The sequence below is a fragment of the Telmatherina bonti genome (assembly GCF_933228915.1).
Source record: "Telmatherina bonti genome assembly, chromosome: 1".
NCBI classification, from domain to species: domain Eukaryota; kingdom Metazoa; phylum Chordata; class Actinopteri; order Atheriniformes; family Telmatherinidae; genus Telmatherina; species Telmatherina bonti.
This window is the reverse complement of record NC_136619.1, coordinates 32,520,783-32,539,383: the sequence shown is the minus strand read 5'-3', so window position 1 is coordinate 32,539,383 and position 18,601 is coordinate 32,520,783. Positions and strand designations below refer to the sequence as shown.

General features: G+C 38.7%; 1 protein-coding gene across 3 annotated transcripts; it reads right to left on the bottom strand.

Annotated features, from left to right (window-relative positions):
• Positions 1–1,595: 1,595 nt before the first annotated feature.
• On the bottom strand, positions 1,596–18,042 carry tmod2 (tropomodulin 2). Of its 3 annotated transcripts, none has more exons than XM_079242783.1 (10): positions 17,960–18,042; positions 11,941–12,168; positions 10,523–10,679; positions 5,827–5,949; positions 5,386–5,460; positions 5,178–5,308; positions 4,988–5,095; positions 4,750–4,893; positions 4,181–4,325; positions 1,596–3,601 (listed from the first exon to the last, which is right to left on the bottom strand). In XM_079242783.1, the coding sequence occupies exons 2-10, from the start codon at positions 12,064–12,066 to the stop codon at positions 3,570–3,572; spliced, it is 1,041 nt and encodes a 346-aa protein (XP_079098909.1). In that variant the 5' UTR covers positions 12,067–12,168; positions 17,960–18,042; the 3' UTR covers positions 1,596–3,569. The 3 variants fall into 3 exon arrangements, with proteins under 3 accessions (XP_079098909.1, XP_079098907.1, XP_079098908.1); XM_079242781.1 differs by lacking the exon at positions 1,596–3,601 and adding an exon at positions 3,934–4,003; XM_079242782.1 differs by lacking the exon at positions 1,596–3,601 and adding an exon at positions 3,934–4,003 and having other exon boundaries at positions 11,941–12,164; positions 17,960–17,995.
• Positions 18,043–18,601: the final 559 nt, after the last annotated feature.

The window sequence follows — 18,601 nt, the reverse complement described above, 5'->3', positions numbered from 1 at the left end:
TGTAATCAGTTAGCGTTTGTTTACCAGTGCATGAGGTCATGGGAGAGAGGGATGTCTGAAAGCTTTGTTCACAGTGCAGCTCTTATTCCGATGGAAAACTAAAATGCAACATTACAGCTAAATAAACCTGTTAAAAGTACACAACTTAATTGAATATTGTTTGTGCACTCATTAGTTGTGGATGACTGTTTGTTGTTCGTATGTTTCCAGACAAAAAAAAAAAAAAGCTCATCAAGTCTTCAGTTATGAAAAGACAAACATGGGTTTAACATGGCCATACAAGCCCTGCAGTCAGATTACAAGCTAAGCTCCTGTGGATGACTAGTAAATATCTCATTTAAGGCTTCATTTTCAGATCGACAGTCCCCCAACCCCCTCGCTTAAACCTAAACATAGCCTCCTACATACTAGAGCTTTTGCACATGAACCTGAAATAAAGACAGAATAGAAGCTGGTCTATTTTCCCCACATGTGGAGGCAGTGCTTAAAGCAACAGTTATTCTGTACTTACATAAGAACACAACCATGTATTTAACTCAGATCCTCATTTTAGGTTTGGATTTGCCTCCTTATTACTAGACATGACATAAAGTTCTTGTTTTTTCTATTCTCACAAAATGGAAACACTCGAGTCTTTTAACTCCCATCCCCCAGGCACCCAATCCACTTTTAACAGGGCCATAACCTGCTGCCAGCAGTGCAGCGTCTGTTCTGACATCAGCTCACCACCACACTCTGGCAAAAGAAACCCTGAGAGGGATGTAGTCATATACATGACATCATCTTTCAGGCATGTACAAACAATCTGAAAACTGGATCTGATTAAAGGCTCCATGCATACACTACACAGGGATCTTTCCAAACCCAAAAGCCTACATAGCAGTCTTTTATGTGCTATTACAATTAAATGGTTACACAGAGAAGCAGCAGGCAGAGATGAAGAGGTTTGTGGAACTGCCTGTAACCCTTTATGTTCCTCAAAAGATGGATCACTAGTTGAAACATCAGGGTTTCATTTTTAGTTGGGTTTGATGACGGGCCTTAATGACATTACCTGGTACAAAAAAAGCAAATATGAGTCAAAACTGTTTGATTTACCAGAACACTCTTAGGTTTGTGAACAATTAAATGAACCTCCTCTAAATGTGTCCAGACTGTACCTTTGTGTCTAACCAGAGAATTGGGCAGGAAGTGCCCTCACCTTTCCTCTAACATGCACATCAGCCTTAGTCGTTTTGCATTTAATGCAAATTAGAATCTAAACTTAGTCAGAAAACAAGGGAACAAAACTCACAGGATTTTTCACCTGGATTCTGAGACCAACCCACAGAAAATGTTGTATTCTGACAGCAGTTTATAATACGAGTCACATTCGTGACTCATATTATAAAGCAGTCTGCACAGTCCGTTTTCTTCAAACACATTCACACATCAAGAAATTCTTTAATAGCAATGTGGCTACAGTGGTTCACCCTTTAAAAACACACTAGTTCAAGCAATAAGTAGCAAAAGAAAAAGAAACGTGACTCCAAAATGTTCATTTAGAGTATGTAAAAACATTTATTGTTGAGAATGTATTATATTCAGCAGTGCTTTTTTTAAACCAGTTTTGTGGACTTTGAACAATACATATTCCTTGTGTTAACACCTAAGACTTGATTTATAGTAAAAAAAAAAAAACAAATCTGCAGTGACTTGTGCAGTTATGAGATACACACTGCATGTATCTGTGTGTGCATACTTTTGAGATGGTATCTTACAGTTAGTAGACATATCATGAACCACAGAATACTAACAAGCGCAAGCAAGAAAGTTTTCCACTTTAGCTGACAGTCCAGGAGAAAAACAGGTATGTGTAAAAAAAAAAAAAAAAGTAGAAATGAACATGAAAAAGTGCACAGATATAAAATCCTGTTGTACAACTCTTATATAATGAACTGATGAGAAAACATTTTTGGTCAACAGAAACTTGATGTTCACCTGGGAGGACTTCACGCCAGCATATTGTTCCTATTAACAGTATGTACAAGGTTCAAGTAACTCCTGAATAAGTCCTGTTTTACCACCTACAAACAGACTAATGAAGTGAAATTTGATGCCAACCAACCTGCTACTGCTGTGAAGCAAATGTCTTGGATAGGAGCTGAAGGAAAAAAAAAAAATCAATTCTGAACCCAAATCAGGGAGACTTGGTACATAAAAATATCTGATACGCAATCATGACCCCAAAGAGCAAGATTCACACAAACTTCCAACCCTTCCTCATCTTCTTCATCCTGTCAACATTTTTGTTATGAATGATCAACAAAAAAGGGTGAAAAAAATATACATCTAGCATCATAGCAATGTGATTAAAAACAAATAAAGTCTTAGTCGATTTGAACCAGTAAACCTGCACCATGAAGCCAAACCACCTCGTCCACTACTGATACTTTTAAGCACTGCTCATGTTAGTCTTTGGCATGGTTGAGCATCCATCAGTGTGACCTGATCAAACCTTTTCAAACTAGAATCTTTTGAACCAAAATCCCACTTTTTTCCTTTATATCCAAAACATAGTTATAATTTAGCTTTAGAGGCAAAGAAAATCAAAATTTAAAATCGTATCAAAATAAGATCTTTAGTTAGAACAATAAAGAACTATTGAAAATAATAATTACAGTATTTATGTTACATAAAGGGTTAACCATATCGTCTGTGTGGGTTTTTAACCGACTTTGAGGTCAAGCATCTTGTCTTGTCAGGCGAAAAAAAAAAAGCAAAAAAGAAAAAACATGTTTGCACCATGTGTTACAATGCAAAAGCCCAAGTCAGTCAGCTTTACGAGCAACTTTAATGAACATGTGCAAACCACCCTGCACATGCAGTGTATAACTCTGAACTGAGCCAGGAGTCATTACTGCATCATGCATTTGGTTTTTACATGGTAGCAGACAGCTGCACACAGTCAGGTTTGCAGGCTAACAGTCATGGCTAAGCTATTACATTCTGCCCTCAATAGAAGTGCCTGAACTTCACTTTCTGAGACTAATGTCTATGAGAGTCTGAGTGTCACATCCAAAGCTATTCCCATTATTCTGCTTTCCAATATTGTAGCTTTAATGTACAGACGCAACATGAAACCTCACTATCAATAGTGAACTGTATCAGAATACAGCATGCAGCGATGTCACAATGTTGACTTCTGTTTTTACAAAACTGTTGTTTGTTACCTTGTAATGTTCATGATTAGTTCGCATGATTATAGCATTGTATAAAAGGAAAAAGCAAGTAAAAAGTCTGAACAGGTAAATATAAAGGCTCAAAAAAGGAGCAGCTGAAATGAAATGACTAAAAACTAATCAAATTTACACCTTCAATAATAACATTGCAAACATAAGCATGAACATGTGAATAGGAGAGGGCAATTCCAGTTATTTCCCTTCTTCTCAGATGTATATTCTGGTTTAGCGTGCCTTGCCCCGTAGTTTGGCACAAGACTTAAGTTTTCACACTGTGAGATGAGACCAGGGCATTGGCTGAAATTATTCCACATGATGAGATGAAACAGGATTGGCTGTGCTTGCTCTCTACAGGTCCCCCTCCACTCGTTTCCTGCGAACTAAAGAGGAAAAACAAAATGCCCAAAGTGTGATTTTTTTTTCCCCCTTAAAGACAACATTTAAATTTCAAAATTAAACATGCTGACTGCAAAATGTTAAGTTGAATCTGACATTGGCCTGTTGGCACATCTTGAAGAAACAAAGTGAGCCATAATGAGCAATGCGGTCAAAGTTTACGCCTATTTCAACAGCGTGTGTCAGCGTGTTAAGAAATCAACAAGTGAGATGTCGTCACTCTCCGAGCTGCAAGACTACACGGTGTCAGCTTTCACCAATTTCCAAACTGTTAATGCAGTGAATGCTCCATTCAAACATAGTGAAAGAACTCAAGTGTTATCAATGATGCACCGACACACTCATGCATCAGACCTGTGCTATTGCAGCTCTGACATGGGGAGGAGCTAAAAGAGAGAGCAGAGGTTATCACTCACGGTGGAAGAGGAAGCCCACAGATGCCTGATGCGCCACAACAATTTGTCCTGACACTCCCGTATACACAGATACCAGGTGATTAATCACCCATTTCTTGATAGTTTAAGCACATTTCAAAATGTTTTGGATGCTTGTGCACATCATACCTAGGTCGTTGTTCTTGGTGATAGCTGCAGCGGCCCTGGACCGAGGCCCTTGCTGAGTGAAATGATAGCCAAACTTCACTATGCTGTTGTTTTCTTCCAACATTTTAGCAATCTCCATCTCTACAGTGGTTCCCAGTTGCTGCCTCTGAAGAACACACAGATATAACATGTTTAACACGGACAAAGAGTCAACTGGGCGTTTTTTTTTAGTCAAGAAGCTTTCTACCAGTTTCCATTTAGTTTCATCATAACAGGAGGCATCAAAAAGTCTTAAAAAGCAACATCTGTGAGAGTAATCACTGTTTATCACTGTTTCATTTATTGTTACCAGCTGGATAATACACAGCCTGTAATGAAACATATTTAGCTGACTTTCTGATTTGATGGCTGGAATCAGGCAGGATGTGTTTTTATCACAGCAAAATGAGAGGAAACAAAGAAATTACAAGCATAGAGATTTTTTGTTCATCCTTTAAAAAAAAAAAAGTCTGCTTTGTTTATATTCAAGCTTCTGCAATGACAACAGTATCAACAATAAAATAACATGAATCACTCTATACTTTATGTACCTGGTTGTCTATTTTGATCTCTGTGAGTGTGTCATTGTCTCGTAATGCATCAACCAAAGCCTGAACTCCTGCTCCGGTGATGAAGTTGGACTCCAAGTTCAAACTTCGCAGCGTCTTGTTCTCCCGCAGCATGTCACTGAATGCCTGAGAGTAGAAGAGAAAGTAGCAAAGCAAAGATTTAAATGTGCAGCCATGTGTCAACGAAGCCATTAAAAGCCCACAAACCACCTCAACTCACAACTGCGATGGGGTCGTTGCTCCGTGTTGCTGCCAGGCTGAACTTTTTAACGTGTGTGTTCTTCTCCATGGCTTTGGCAAAGTCTTTCAGCGTAGGAATGGGAATGTTCTGGGAAATCAACAGACACACTGCCACTGGTAACGGATTCGACAACAATGAGCGCACCGAGAAACCGTGAATCTGTGTGTACCTTAATGTTGTTGAGGTTAACCTCTGTTAAAGAGCTGTCATTGCGTTTTATCCTCTGCAGAGTGTCTTCTACATTAGTAGGGTTAGGTGGCTCATCAAACACCGGGTTCATCTTCTCCCCTTTGATCACATCTGAAACAGTAATTTGGGCAGAGATCAACATATTGACCCTTAAGAGACTCTTGAGAGTGTATTCTTATTGTACTTACTGTTGTAACCCTCTTTAGACCCAGTGCCATCATATGTCTGATTGCTGGTGACCAGTGTGTGAACACCCAGGATCGCTGCAAACAAAAGCAGATCATAAATTAAGTAGCTGGAAGTAATCGGTGTGTAAACATGTATTCTGCAGGTTTACTGTGAAAGAGAGTGACTATTCCTGGGCAGCATAGCACAGGAGTGGTGTTATGTTGCTCAGCGAGCCTTTTTCTTCCACCCATCAACACACACAGTAAATGACACCGCCAGGGGAAAAGCTGTGTGAAAGGATCTTGTGTTTGGCACTCCCAGCTGATACTGGGCTCATGCAGACTGCGGGCTGTTACCAAATACAATAAGCTTTCTTTTTAAAGACCCCCTTTCTTTCTGATTTATGTTTTTGAAGCCTTAAAAAAATCTTTATCTTCCCCAAAGTTTTAATTCCTTCTTACCTGCTAGATCACACAGTTCTGTGTCTGTGGCACTGGACAGAGCTTCCTCTAATTCCGGGTCGAGGGTTGTGACTTCTTCTTGGCGTGTTTCTATTGGTTTCTGTTTTGGAACAAATACTTTACCTAAAGGAAGAAAGACACATGAGTCATACCATCATCTTACAAATGGAAAAAAAAAATAGATGCACACAAAAGCAGATTCATAAAGTCACATTCCAATAAAATGCCTAATTGCTACTTAATGATGCTTGTTACTCTCCTGAAATAAGTCTGTTCTCCACCCTTCAACCACGGTCATAAGACTACGTGACTGTCTGAGATGTGCGAGCGAGATGGCCAACCAGTAGCAATGCTTGTTGGAGTCGTTGAATCAAAATGAGTGTGTGTGTAGTGGGGAAACCTTGTACTACGTGCAAATTTGGAATAAAGGAAAGGAAAGAAAAGACACATTTGAAGCTGTGGAACTGGTTCATGTTCACACAAGTGAATCCTCAAATGCCCACATCAGGCTTTTGAGTTTTACACTCGGGTTATAAATGCACAAATATTTCTTTCCTGCAATCCACAGGAACGAAATGTGCTTTTTCTTGGGAGTTGTAATGTTGCTTCTTGAAAATAAAATGCAGATTACATCCAGTGTTTGTGCACGATTTTTATATTATTTTAAACCAGTTTATTTGTAATTTTACTGATAAAGAGACGAAGCAACATAAAAACTCCCTCCCTGAAGAGGCCCAGGCCTTCTGCTGTTTTATACAGCATTTCCAAAACATCAACAGTTCAGACAAGCTGTATTCAGTCCTGCCATGACTGTCAGACAACTCCTGTATCGCCATGGCAACCTGTCTAAGGAAAAAAAAACCAAAACGGAAAGCGCAGAGGAAGTCATGGAACAATGACTTGAATATGATCTAAAATGCACTGCTGGGGCAACAAGCATTCCCAGCTGACAGACTGTACAGTGGGTGCCATTTGCTGCCCCTCAATCTCCCCGTCTCCTTAAACAAAAAAGCCCAAGACAGACACTCCCTCTTTACCCTCCCCCTTGTCATTCAAGCCACTCATATTGTCCAAACTGGTCCCCAGTGGGAGCTCTGGCACTTCCTGAAAGGCAGTAAACAGTAAATACAGTCATTAGGCAGTATTTAGAGCCAGACGCTCTGGAGCGACATGAAACTTGCAGAAGAGTCAAGGAAGGACAAGGCCAAGAGGCACATGCAACACAAAAACCAGTATAATTAATAAAGCATTTTAGTCTGTAACAGCAGAATCTGAGCACACAGTGAGGAGTTGAGGGTAAAACACTTAATAGAACAGCACATCTTTCATTTAATTTCACCCAAAAATATCTTTATTTTTCTAATATGATGGTAGTCCTTATTCTGCTCTGTTACGATACAGAAGCTATTTAACCACCTTTCCACCTGCTGCAGTTTCTGGTTCAAGTTGCCCTCCAGTTTACAGCCAATCACTGTGGAGGCAGCTGAATGATGCAGAGGACCATTACAACAGTTAATCCGCCAGTGTGCAGGCAGGGAAACAACACGGGACAGGGCCAAAATAGATAGCTGGCCCCGGTGAATACCAAGCCCAATTAAAGTCTTTGAAAATCATAATCCATCACTGCAAAGGAAAACTAAGCACTGTTGGCACAACAACAGAAAGTATAATTGGCCTTTTGAATCAGCAAATTGTTCGGTTTTGGTTTTCATTTCCAAATCAGAAAATCAGAACATTAAATAATTAAAAGAAATCAAGCAAGAAACTACTAAAAATGTGGCCTAATATTACTCAGGTTTTTTAAAACCTCAAAGTGAGTTTCCACTCCAGTGCACATGCCAGCAACAATGTGCCTCTTGGAAAAAGTTCCATTATGCTACATTTCTTCTCCATCTGCAAATAATTAGCTCCAGTCACCAGAAATTAATAACACTGAAAAACCCTGAAGGAAAATCAAAATGCAACAAAATGAATACAACAAAAATGGAGCCACTAGAATGAGTACAAGTAGCTGCAGCAGTTGCCATGGTTTTTTAGAATGCTGTTTTACTCTGACTTTCAGAGCCTTATTGAAACTACACACAAATAACCACATTACTTGTCAGCAGGGGGTGAGCTCTACAAGAGGAAAAGAATCAACTACATTCCACAGAACCACCGCCACTGCGATCTGATTTTTCCGTGTTGTCATAGAGAGCGCACACATACACGCACACAACATAATTTCCAACAGGCTGCGGTTAGGTCGGGGGAAGATGTCAGCTCCACATTTCCTCTCCATTGAGGGACTTGGCTATTTTCCTGAGATCCCAGTGAAGGAAATATTTTCTGCTAAAAAGAATATTTACTAAATAGTGTCGCTGTTCCACTAGCTTTTGATGGTTCTTATCAACCATGTTATTACATGAAAAAAACTCATCCCCACATCTTTTAAAAGTGACTATGATCACCACAAAACATGACAAACTTAACCCCATTCCTCTTCAGATTAGTTTTTTCCCCACTTTTCATCTTCATAAAAGCAACAGCTACAATCCCATTGGGCTAAACAGAAATAGTTTGTCTGGAAACATAATTGCAGCTTATCAAAGGAATATCTGTCTGCCAAAAAAAAAGCTGGATTGGACAACTAGAAATGAAAAATCGGCAACTTTTTAAAAAATGTAAAGTTTTAATAACTTTATTTTTTTTTAATGGTATAAAGATTTTATATGTTTAGGAGACATCTACAGTTTTTGACTGATTACAATCAACTAAGCAAATCAAACAGGAAAGAAAATGTCTTGAGGAAATCCCACTTATTTAAATAAGGCTTTAGTGTAACATTTGCATAGATCTTTTAGAAAAAAAAAAAAGAAAGAGTAAACAGCCTGCAGCAAATCAAGCTGAGATTTACACGTCTCTAGAGACCAAGTCGTGAAAATAATGAATAAATCAACCAACTATCATCAACAAAAATATGGTTCCACCATATTAAATCCTAAGCTTGCCTCCTCCTCTGACACTCCCTTCCCTTCTACTCCTTGGTACAAACACTCCTCCCCCACACTGCTGTATGTTGCATAAGAGCAGACATGTATGAATAATACCTGCAAAGACAGCAAATCAGTAATCACTGCTGATACACACACAGACACACCCTGAATCCAAATCTCCATAGAAAGTCAGCACTAACATGAGATAGCAACTCGCTTCTGGTGAACACAAAATCCAGAAACTTCTCACCAACACTTTCTTTACGATAATTTAAAGTACAAACCAGGGTGGGTCAGGTTTTACTCAGACAAAAATGGTCATCTTTTACACCATCTATAAACATTTAGATTGAAGGAAAAATACACAATTATAGAATTACCATCAAATGAAGTCATTTTGAATTATCAGCTCCCAAATCACATATTTCTTTACCAAGTTTTGTAACATTGCTTTTCAACAATTTTATATTCGGAGTCAGAACATGAGTAACAAAACATTTGCAAAGATCTATTTTGTTACTAGGTGGAATAGTGGTTAGCACCGTGGCACAGCAAGAAGGCCGCTGGTTCGATCCTCGGCTGGGGGCGAGGCTTGGACATAGGGCTGCACAATTAATCGGATTTTGATCACGATTTTGGTTACCCCAATTAAATAAACTTGATAGTCAACGATATTTACATTCAAATCGCGAGCTCTGCTGCATGCATCTCTGATCACACAATTCTCAACCAGTAGTCTGCCAACCACCACAGGCAAACGTGTGGTTAAGGCTTCATTAAGCTGCCTAAATACTAAGCGTGCACACCTTTTACAATCAGCCAGTTAAGTATCGTTGGATTGGTTGGACATTTGAGGTCCGCATTTTTCCTGGTAAAACGGATTCTTTTGATTAAACAGCTGATCGAGGTGGTAAAAATCCCTCCCGGCTTCAGACGAAGCTTCTCGTGGAGGATGTAACAAGCTTTAGACTGATGAGAGTGCGTCATGTCAGCTGCATCAAAACACTGGATAAGAAATATGAGATCCCTTTGTAATTAATTATTTTGCATTGCCTGCGCTGTATGAAAAATAAAATATATATTTTGCCAGACACAATGAATGATCATGATTAATAATCGTGAATACAATATTTCTCAAAATAATCGTGATTATTATTTTGGTCATAATCATGCAGCCCTATTTGAACAGTGTCCAAAGACATGCATGTTAGGTTAATTTGTTACTCTAAAATTGCCCATAGAAGTGAGCGTGAGCATGAGTGGTTGTTTGTCTCTGTGTAGTGAGCTGGACTGGACTGGACATGTACTGGCGAGCTGTGCAGGGTGAACCCCGCCTTTCGCCCAAAAACTGCTGGGTTAGGTTCCAGCTTCCCCGCAACTCTTCATCGGATTAAGCAGTTAGGATAATGAATGAATGAACGAACATTTTGTCACTAAACCTTAAATCCATCTCGAAATCCTTAACTTAGTTAAAGGTTTGATAAAAGTAACTCATACTCCTGGACTAACCTCTAAACTACTAAACTACTTTCTTTTCCAAGTAATTTCTATTCAACAAGCCAGATACATATGACTCAGTTACATGAACATCGTGTTTAATAGTTTAGGCTAATAAATAGCCAAAAAAAATAAACTGGATTCTGGAGGGGAGGATCAGAAATTGGCCCGGTCAGTGTAGAAAATATTCTTGAACTTTGTTAGATTGTGAGTCACACACAGACCTTTTTTCTCTCCAGTGAAGGGTACTACATCATCTCTGTCCTTGTACTCCATGGCTTCCTTCTCCAGATATTTGAGCAGACTATCCCTGTTAAATGGTCCTGTTGCTTTCTTAGACGTCTGGTCTTTCTGACGTAAACCGGGTGGGAGGAGAGCATTCTGAGGAGAGAAGACAAAGAAAGCTAAACTTCATGTCTTCATATTTTTCCTAACAATAAATGCATTTGCAATAGATGCTACAAAATAATTTACTACACTCCCTTACGGCTTTTAAGTCTTGCCATCTACCAGCAATGTCAGTATCTCTTTCACTTACATCACTATGGCATCAAATTTCTTGAGCAAGCTGCGCTGCTTTTCAAGCATTTTATCAAAAATTGGATCGGGAACAGAGACAACCCAGCATAAAATTTTCCGGCATTTTGACAAATTTCTGTCAAAAATAGGTGTGTGAGGAACTGCTGTATCTTTTAAATTGGTCTGTGACACGCCAGCATTGCCACGCACAGGAGTTTAACAGTCATTAATATGTGAAAATTCAATGCAATACTGGAATGACAACCTCGTCAAAACAGAAAAAAGAAAAGAAAAAGAAAAAAAAATGACATGAACCAGTTTAACTTGATTCAAGGCTTAAACCAAGAATGGAACCAGTTCTGGACCATTTGTTGCAAGTGACAATGAAACCAGCTGAAACCCTGATGAATTTGAACAAACCTGCATGAGAACCTAAACAAATTTGTTGAGCAAGGCTGTTCACTCTGTAAGCGCTGCTCCTTGTGAGCCGACTTTGTCTGTTTACAGACATGAGACCAAGAGATTAATAATTTTCCCACTGTTGGGGAGTGTTTCCTGTGGGCCACATGTGGACATTTGTCTCAGTCAGCTTAGTTTAAATAAAACATTGACCAGCTTGGTAGGATTTTACTGTACTACACTCTTCCACTAAGAAATAAATACACAAACACTTGGAAACCTGCTGACAACGCTGCAGCAGCTTGAAGTGATTTTTCCAACCGCAAAAGCTTTGGAGAAATAAGTGCAGCCGAGTAACAAGGAGGGGAAAAAAATCTTGGATTTGAAAGAATGAATCTCAAAGCATTTTGCAAAAGTCAACATTGAGAATGAACATATCTAAAATGCGTCTACAATTTAATCACAGCAACCCCTAAAGAGGCATTAACCCACTGGTATCTGGTAAACCTGGGATAATTTAAGCTAAATGTTTGCTAAAAGTGTGTAAATGTCAACTTTAATCAAGAAAATTAAGGTTTCAAACAAATAGTTTAATAAATCAAGAGTGAACAGTTTTTTTTTTTTCCTCCCAGTTTTTAAAAGTTTTCCATTAAATCCCTATGCCACATTAACTTCCTCCCATTTCAAAGCCCTGGAGCTTTCCCAACCCTCCCTGATCTCTGACCTCAGGATCCATCTCCTCGAGGGCCGTCTCCAGCTGTTTGAGCTCCTCCGCTGACAAATTGTTGAGGATTTCATCTTCATCGAGATCCTTGTACTTGTCGAGATCCTTCTTGAAGGACAGAGCCATGGTGGCTATAGCTTACCAGGCAACACTGAAGAGCAAACCTAGCACACCTCCGCCACACTATTCCTCCTCAGGCTTTCTGCTCCAGGTCAGGGGGAGGGCTACCTGAGGACACACGAGTAATAAATTAGTTCACGATGAAAGACCGAAGAAAATTCCAGCAATCAAATCTAATTGCATATTCTAAACAAGAGATAAACACAGTTTATGTCATCACTGTGAACAATAGATGATCACAGCTGGGCTGACCAGCAGCCTTGCAATGACCTTCCAATGAGGCAATACATACACAGCTGGAACAAAGGAAGCACTTTCTCAGGCCCTGACAAATCATCCAACTCCCATTAGGATCACAAACAGCTCATCATGTTCATGTTCCTAAAACATTATCAACTTCAAGAATGGAAAAAAACAGAAGCTTCAACTGGGTATGGAAAGTTTTGTATATGTTTTTCTTTTAGGACTAAATGCCTGAACATAAAACCACAGACTAGATTAAATGAAGTCCAGAGATATGGGCGAGTTAGAGCCTGACAGTGTATAAGATCAAACAAAATGAGGAGGCTTTAGCCTACAGTTCCCTCTCCCACGCCACAGTTCGAACACAACATGATCTCATCGTTTCCAGATTCCCTGCAGGAACTCCCAGATGCTTTTTATCCCTATGCCTCATGCACATTTTCATGCACTTAAATGTGTATTGTTCCAAATAACTGTGCCATGTCAGAGTAAAAACAACTTTATTTGTGAGGAAGACATAACAGTAGAAATGTGTTTGTGAATAAAAGGAATTTATCATTAGTCCTTGGCATTACATATGTAATAATGAAGCTGGAAAATGATCCTGCAGTTGCCTCCTCAAGATGACACATGGTAAAGTTTCATTAAATCATTTACGTTAACTGTAAAATACAGCATTCCTGCTGTCAATGAGCTCAAACATAAAATGAACTCTGCTCTAAATTAATAAAGGGCTCCTCACATATGTAGCGCCAGTTCTTTGGAACTTCCTGAGTGACTTCTCCACTCCAGAGAATTCCCAAGGGAGGCTGACCCTGTCTGTGTCTAACAATGTTCAGTTCCTTGTCTCCACAATCCCCACACTGTCCTAGACTAATTCTTCTCCTCGCCTTCTGCATTAGTCCGCTGCACACATGTACTTCCAAAACGAGGAGAGTCATAGCAGGGGGATTTTCAAGGCCGATAGCCAGCAGATGATGTTGAGCTCAAATGTCACCCATAATTTTAATCAAAGCAAATGAATATAATGATCTACAACAATAATCCCTAATCTTCTGTTTGACAAGAGCTTAATCGGGATCTGGAAAACAGATTTGGTACACTTCTATCAAATATAACCCCAACGCAGGATATTATTGATGTCAACAGTGAGGATGGAAATCCTCCATTCCTGCTATATGGCTAAGCTATAATTCTGTCAAAAATTGTAGATTAAGCCCAGACTGACTACAAAGTGGTGTATACACTTGAAATCACAAGGTAAAAACAGCATTTCACCACACACAAGGCTGATTTAACTTTAGAATCATGTTTTCTAGATTAAAAATGTGATGTATCCATACAGTAAGTTAATTTTGCCAGCTGTAACTTAAAAGCAGCATGGTCGAGATAGAATCAAAAGGCCTTTGCTAGTTTTTTCTAGAAGTCTGGATAAAAATTTACAAACAAATTTGATGAGCAAGAGGCATCAAAGAATAAATGTAAATAATGAATATATATATATATATATATATATATATATATATAGATATAGATATAGATATAGATATCACTCATGTACCATTTTTATGCTATGTAATTTTTCTTTATGTTCAACGTAACTGATGCTAGGGCTGGGCGATTAATCTGATTTTTATCTAAATTGCGATTTGGGTTTTGAATGATCATGAAAATAAAAGGGTGCAATTACTTTTCTCTTTGCAGTTTCCTCTCCTGCTGTCTTCAGTTGCTAATCGAGCTTCACTGGCATTGCAGCACCGTGCTGTAAACTCCTCCCACACCTGCGTTGGCTTTATTCAGCCACTGTTGCCAACTTGGCAACTTTTTTTTTTTTGTTAAAAGCAAGTAGCAACAAATCTAGCAACTTTTACTGGCCTTATTGGAGACTTTTCTGGTGTTTTGGCGACTGACTTAAAGGCACATGTTGTTCTGTAGTTATTGTAACGAACGAGCAGCGGGAGCCTCTCCCCCCTGGCACTCCCAGGCGGCCAGTTTCAGTCGGCTCCGGCTGCAGGTCAATGTAGAATAACTGCAGTAGGTTGTGGAAGTTCACAACAACATAGTTTATACCACTGTCAGTGAGAACTGGCTGCATTATTTTCGTGTAAACGCAAACGTAGTTCGGCGAGTTAAACACTATAATATCCCTCCGTTACGGGGCGTTACCATAGCAACACGTTAATCAGCTGGTTCAGATCAGCTGTCTTTAATGGGTGAATGAGAGAAACGCCCTGTAGCTTGACAGCGGTTGTTTTGGCATAAAACGTACATCGAGGCCAACATAAAATAGTTCCTATACTTCAGCAAATGTTGAAGAAAAGAAATCCAAATTTGTTATGAAATATTTACTGTGGGACCATGCTAAAAGCGGATTAAACAACTCGTAACCGTGTGTTAAACGGTTATAATGCCCAACGCGGAGTCGAGAACATCACGAACACCCCTTATCATCTATTCAGTTTACATCAGTATTTGCACTTTGTCAAAACAAAGCTTCATGTTATTTGTTTGTTTTCTAAAATATGTGGAATCCTAAAAACATTTTTTTAAAAGTCACGGTTTAATGTTAAAAAAAAATTTATGTTGTCAAAGATAAAAGGATAATCATGTTAAATAATCGAGATCTCAATTTCAGTCAAAATAATTGTGATTGTAATTTTTGCCATAATTGAGCAGCCCTAACTGACGCATCATTCGTCCAGTTCAACAGATATTTTCTATAGTGAGGCTTAGTACCTTCTAGTGTGCAGACAGAAGTAATGGAGCATGTACAGGGATAATAAAGCCTCTGGGTGGGCTTGGGTTGAAGTGGAGACGCTGAAAGGATACATTAGTCCAGTCTGATTGATTCCTTTCTCCTTCTCCTCACTGCTAATCCTTCAAGACAACAACAGATGGCTCAAAGCCAATAATACTGACAACCTGAGTGTACTCAACACTCACCTTGAGCTTTCCTTCACTGACCTGAACATACAGGCTACAAGACACAATAACAAACAACTTAACTTCACCTGAGAGGCTAGTTGTTATAAGTTTATTTTTCCTTCTGACTGCATTTAAATAAAGTGGCATGAAAAAACATCAAATGTAATGGCATGTGAAATACATCTAAACACATTATTATAGTTCCAAAAGAAAAAGAAAGATCAATTGAAATATGTAGAATACATATATAGCTTTAGGCAAAATAGGTATTAAAAAAAAAAGCCTATAGCTAAATAGCTTTGCCATCACTACTGCAGATGGACATATATCACATACCCATTAAAGTGAATGTCACATACCATTCCAGCTATCCCTGGTTAACCCCAATGTCACCCTTGTCAAACATGTTTAACTCTGTTATGCATGATTCTGGAAAGCAATAGTAGGGATAAACTGATCCACTTTTTAGGAGTTCCAATCAGGTACTGATTTCTGAAATTTGAATATTTGAACATTATTATGACTATGGTTATTATTGCTGTTATAACTGTGTAAGATTTCATTAGGTTGTAAGAAATTACCCATCCTTTCTTTAGTTACCTCACCAATACAAATATAACATTACAGATCTAACAATTTCAACAAGTTTTATTTTGATTTGGCACATTTTACCTAAATACAACTATAAATGTGTGGCTTTGAAACAAAGATCTTGTGACATTTTAACATTCAAGGCATTCATTTCTTTTAAAACATGTCCGAAGCATGCCATCAAACACATCTGCGCTATCTTGACTAGTGTGGTTTCAGTTGGGGTTATTGGTACAACATTATTACCAAGTGCGAGTAAACACACTTGGTATTGAGCCGATACCGATACTGGTATTGGTGCATCCCTAATCAATATCCTGGTTACCTGAGTATTTAGATCTCAGGCATAAGAGTGAGAGAAATAGTAACTTGAAGCTCAAAGATGGCTCAGGAAACAGAGACTGGTGTTATATTATTGTACACACCCCAAAACATTCAAAAAGACTATAGTTAGAATGACCCAGCTTTTATGCCCTCAGGAGAAGACTCTGTACTTCCTCCTCCCACCTACTCTCCTCCAGTTTTACTCTGCACCATCCATCCTGGTGTTGCCCTCTTTTATGGTTTCAGTGTTCAGGTTTCTTATGAAGCATGGCAGAAAAGATAGAAGACAGATGGAGAACCCCAGCCATGTAGATACGGAAATCCACAAACAAGTAAAATAAGAATGAGCGTGTTGTCAATTCTAAATTATACAGATTTTGAAAGAAAGTTGTCCTTTCATCTCCTGTACTAATGTATGAGGGTAAGACAGGAAGTGGGTGTTTTTTCCCCAACACACACACACACTTTGTATAATTCCCTGTTTTGAACGCCCACTTCAGAGACACACACATGCATGACCTTATTATATAATGAGGACAGATTTCAAGCAGTGCTGTGTCTTTCGGCACAGAAAGAGTTTCTCAAGTGTTATAGTACTAATAATGCAGATTCAAAAAGACTTGCCAGTTTTACAGTCTAAGGCCCCCTTTTCATTTTACAAAGCTAGGTTTCACTGTTCTGTCAATCGTATGCAAGTAAAACAAAACCTGGCTGGCGCTTTAGCTGTGATACCATGCTAAATAAGATGGTATAGTCAACCGTGTCACCAAGAAATATGCTGTTAGCAGCAGCTACCACAGCACTCCACCCATTAACAATATCTGCTTCGCTGCCTCAGTAAAGCCACCTGTCTTCTGCCTTTAAGAGAAAACCACAACTCTCCCAGCAAGCACTATAAGACTTGGGCCACACCCTTCATTCACAGCTGAGCTCTACTGACAAAACCTCCTTTTGGAAACACACTAAACAAAGTCTCGCATTAGTTACTGACCTGGGAGTGTGTCAGTAGACTTAGGTGCAATGACCTTGCACTTAATTACCAATCAGTTTAACTGCTACATATCTACAGCATTTTCCTCATTGTCCACACAGGCTTGAGTCATTTCACCAAAACTGTGTTGCCTTATAATACTTACTGCCAGGTCTTAGTCACACGCAGAGAAGTGTCTTTAAAATATCTGGTGTGGCTGACAGGGATGGGCAGACCATTAAACCATTATTACTTACAATCACCAACACTCAACTATGATAAAGCGAACGAGGTATTCGTAATTTATTACATACATATATACATATACACACACACACACACACACATATATATATATATATATATATATATATATACATATAATATTTTGACCTGTCTGAAATGAATATATAAGAAAGAACAACTAATAATTTCTACATTTAGTATGTTACAGTTTCGGTAACTTAGCTGTTATCATTTTCTGCAGAAACAGCGGGCTATCTGTAGCATTAGCTAACCCGTTCTTAATATGTTTACTATCGCTTGACAGGTAATGTGCTGGTCGTAATTAGCACCATCCGGAAAAAAAGCTTCTAAGAATTAGCTTAGTCATAAACACAGAGCCGCATATGGGTGAACAACTCTGGTTACTTTGCTACATTTCTGGGTGCAGTGCACCATGGATGAGATAAACAGGCTAACAGGCTAACATTTGCAGATGTCTCAAGTCGCTAGCCGTTTAGCTAAACCATTGACCAGTGACAGTGAGTAAAACTATGCAGCTGGCCACGCTACTGGATTGTGTACTAACTTCAAAACACTCAGTACTACAACTTCGTTCTTTACCTGAGGTTGATGGGATCTTGATGGTGAATCTCCAAATAACACCAGTCCTCCCAGTGACTGCAGCGCCTTCTCAGGAGGGGTTTTTGACTCAATCCAACGAAGGGCGGTAACACAGGAAAGGGGAAACGAAGTGCTGTTGCAGTGACGTCTAGCTTGGCCAATAGGCAAACAGCACATCAGGTTTGAACCAATGGTATGATTCGGCCCGCCCCTTTATCTACAACTATGTAGTCAAAAAATAAAATAAAATAAAATAAAATAAAATAAAATAAAATAAAATAAAATAAAATAAAATAAAATAAAATAAAATAAAATAAAATAAAATAAATGATCAATAAAATAAAATAATGGTCAATAAAATAAAATACAATAGAAAAGAGAAAGACTGCTTTTGAGCACCTGCTTACTGCTAAAGCAGTAATAATTAAATGTGGAATTATTTATACTGTATAAACCAACCATTTATTTTACAGTCTGAATATGTTACACTTTGACTATGTTACACAGTATGGATGAGAACATTTATTTTAAAACTGTTTAAATGCATACAAAAGACTGGATCAAACATGAAAACTTTCAGTGTAATTCACAATTAAAAGTATCTTAATTTTTCACTATATGTTACACAACATGTAGAATTCC

Coding starts and splice junctions, on each gene's coding strand:
- tmod2 (XM_079242781.1), bottom strand. CDS start 12,066: ATGGCTCTGTCCTTCAAGAAGGATCTCGACAAGTACAAGGATCTCGAT. Junction 5,950..10,522: donor CTTCACTGGAGAGAAAAAAG/GTCTGTGTGTGA, acceptor TTCTTCCTTTAG/GTAAAGTATTTGTTCCAAAA. Junction 5,461..5,826: donor AGAACTGTGTGATCTAGCAG/GTAAGAAGGAAT, acceptor TTTTGTTTGCAG/CGATCCTGGGTGTTCACACA.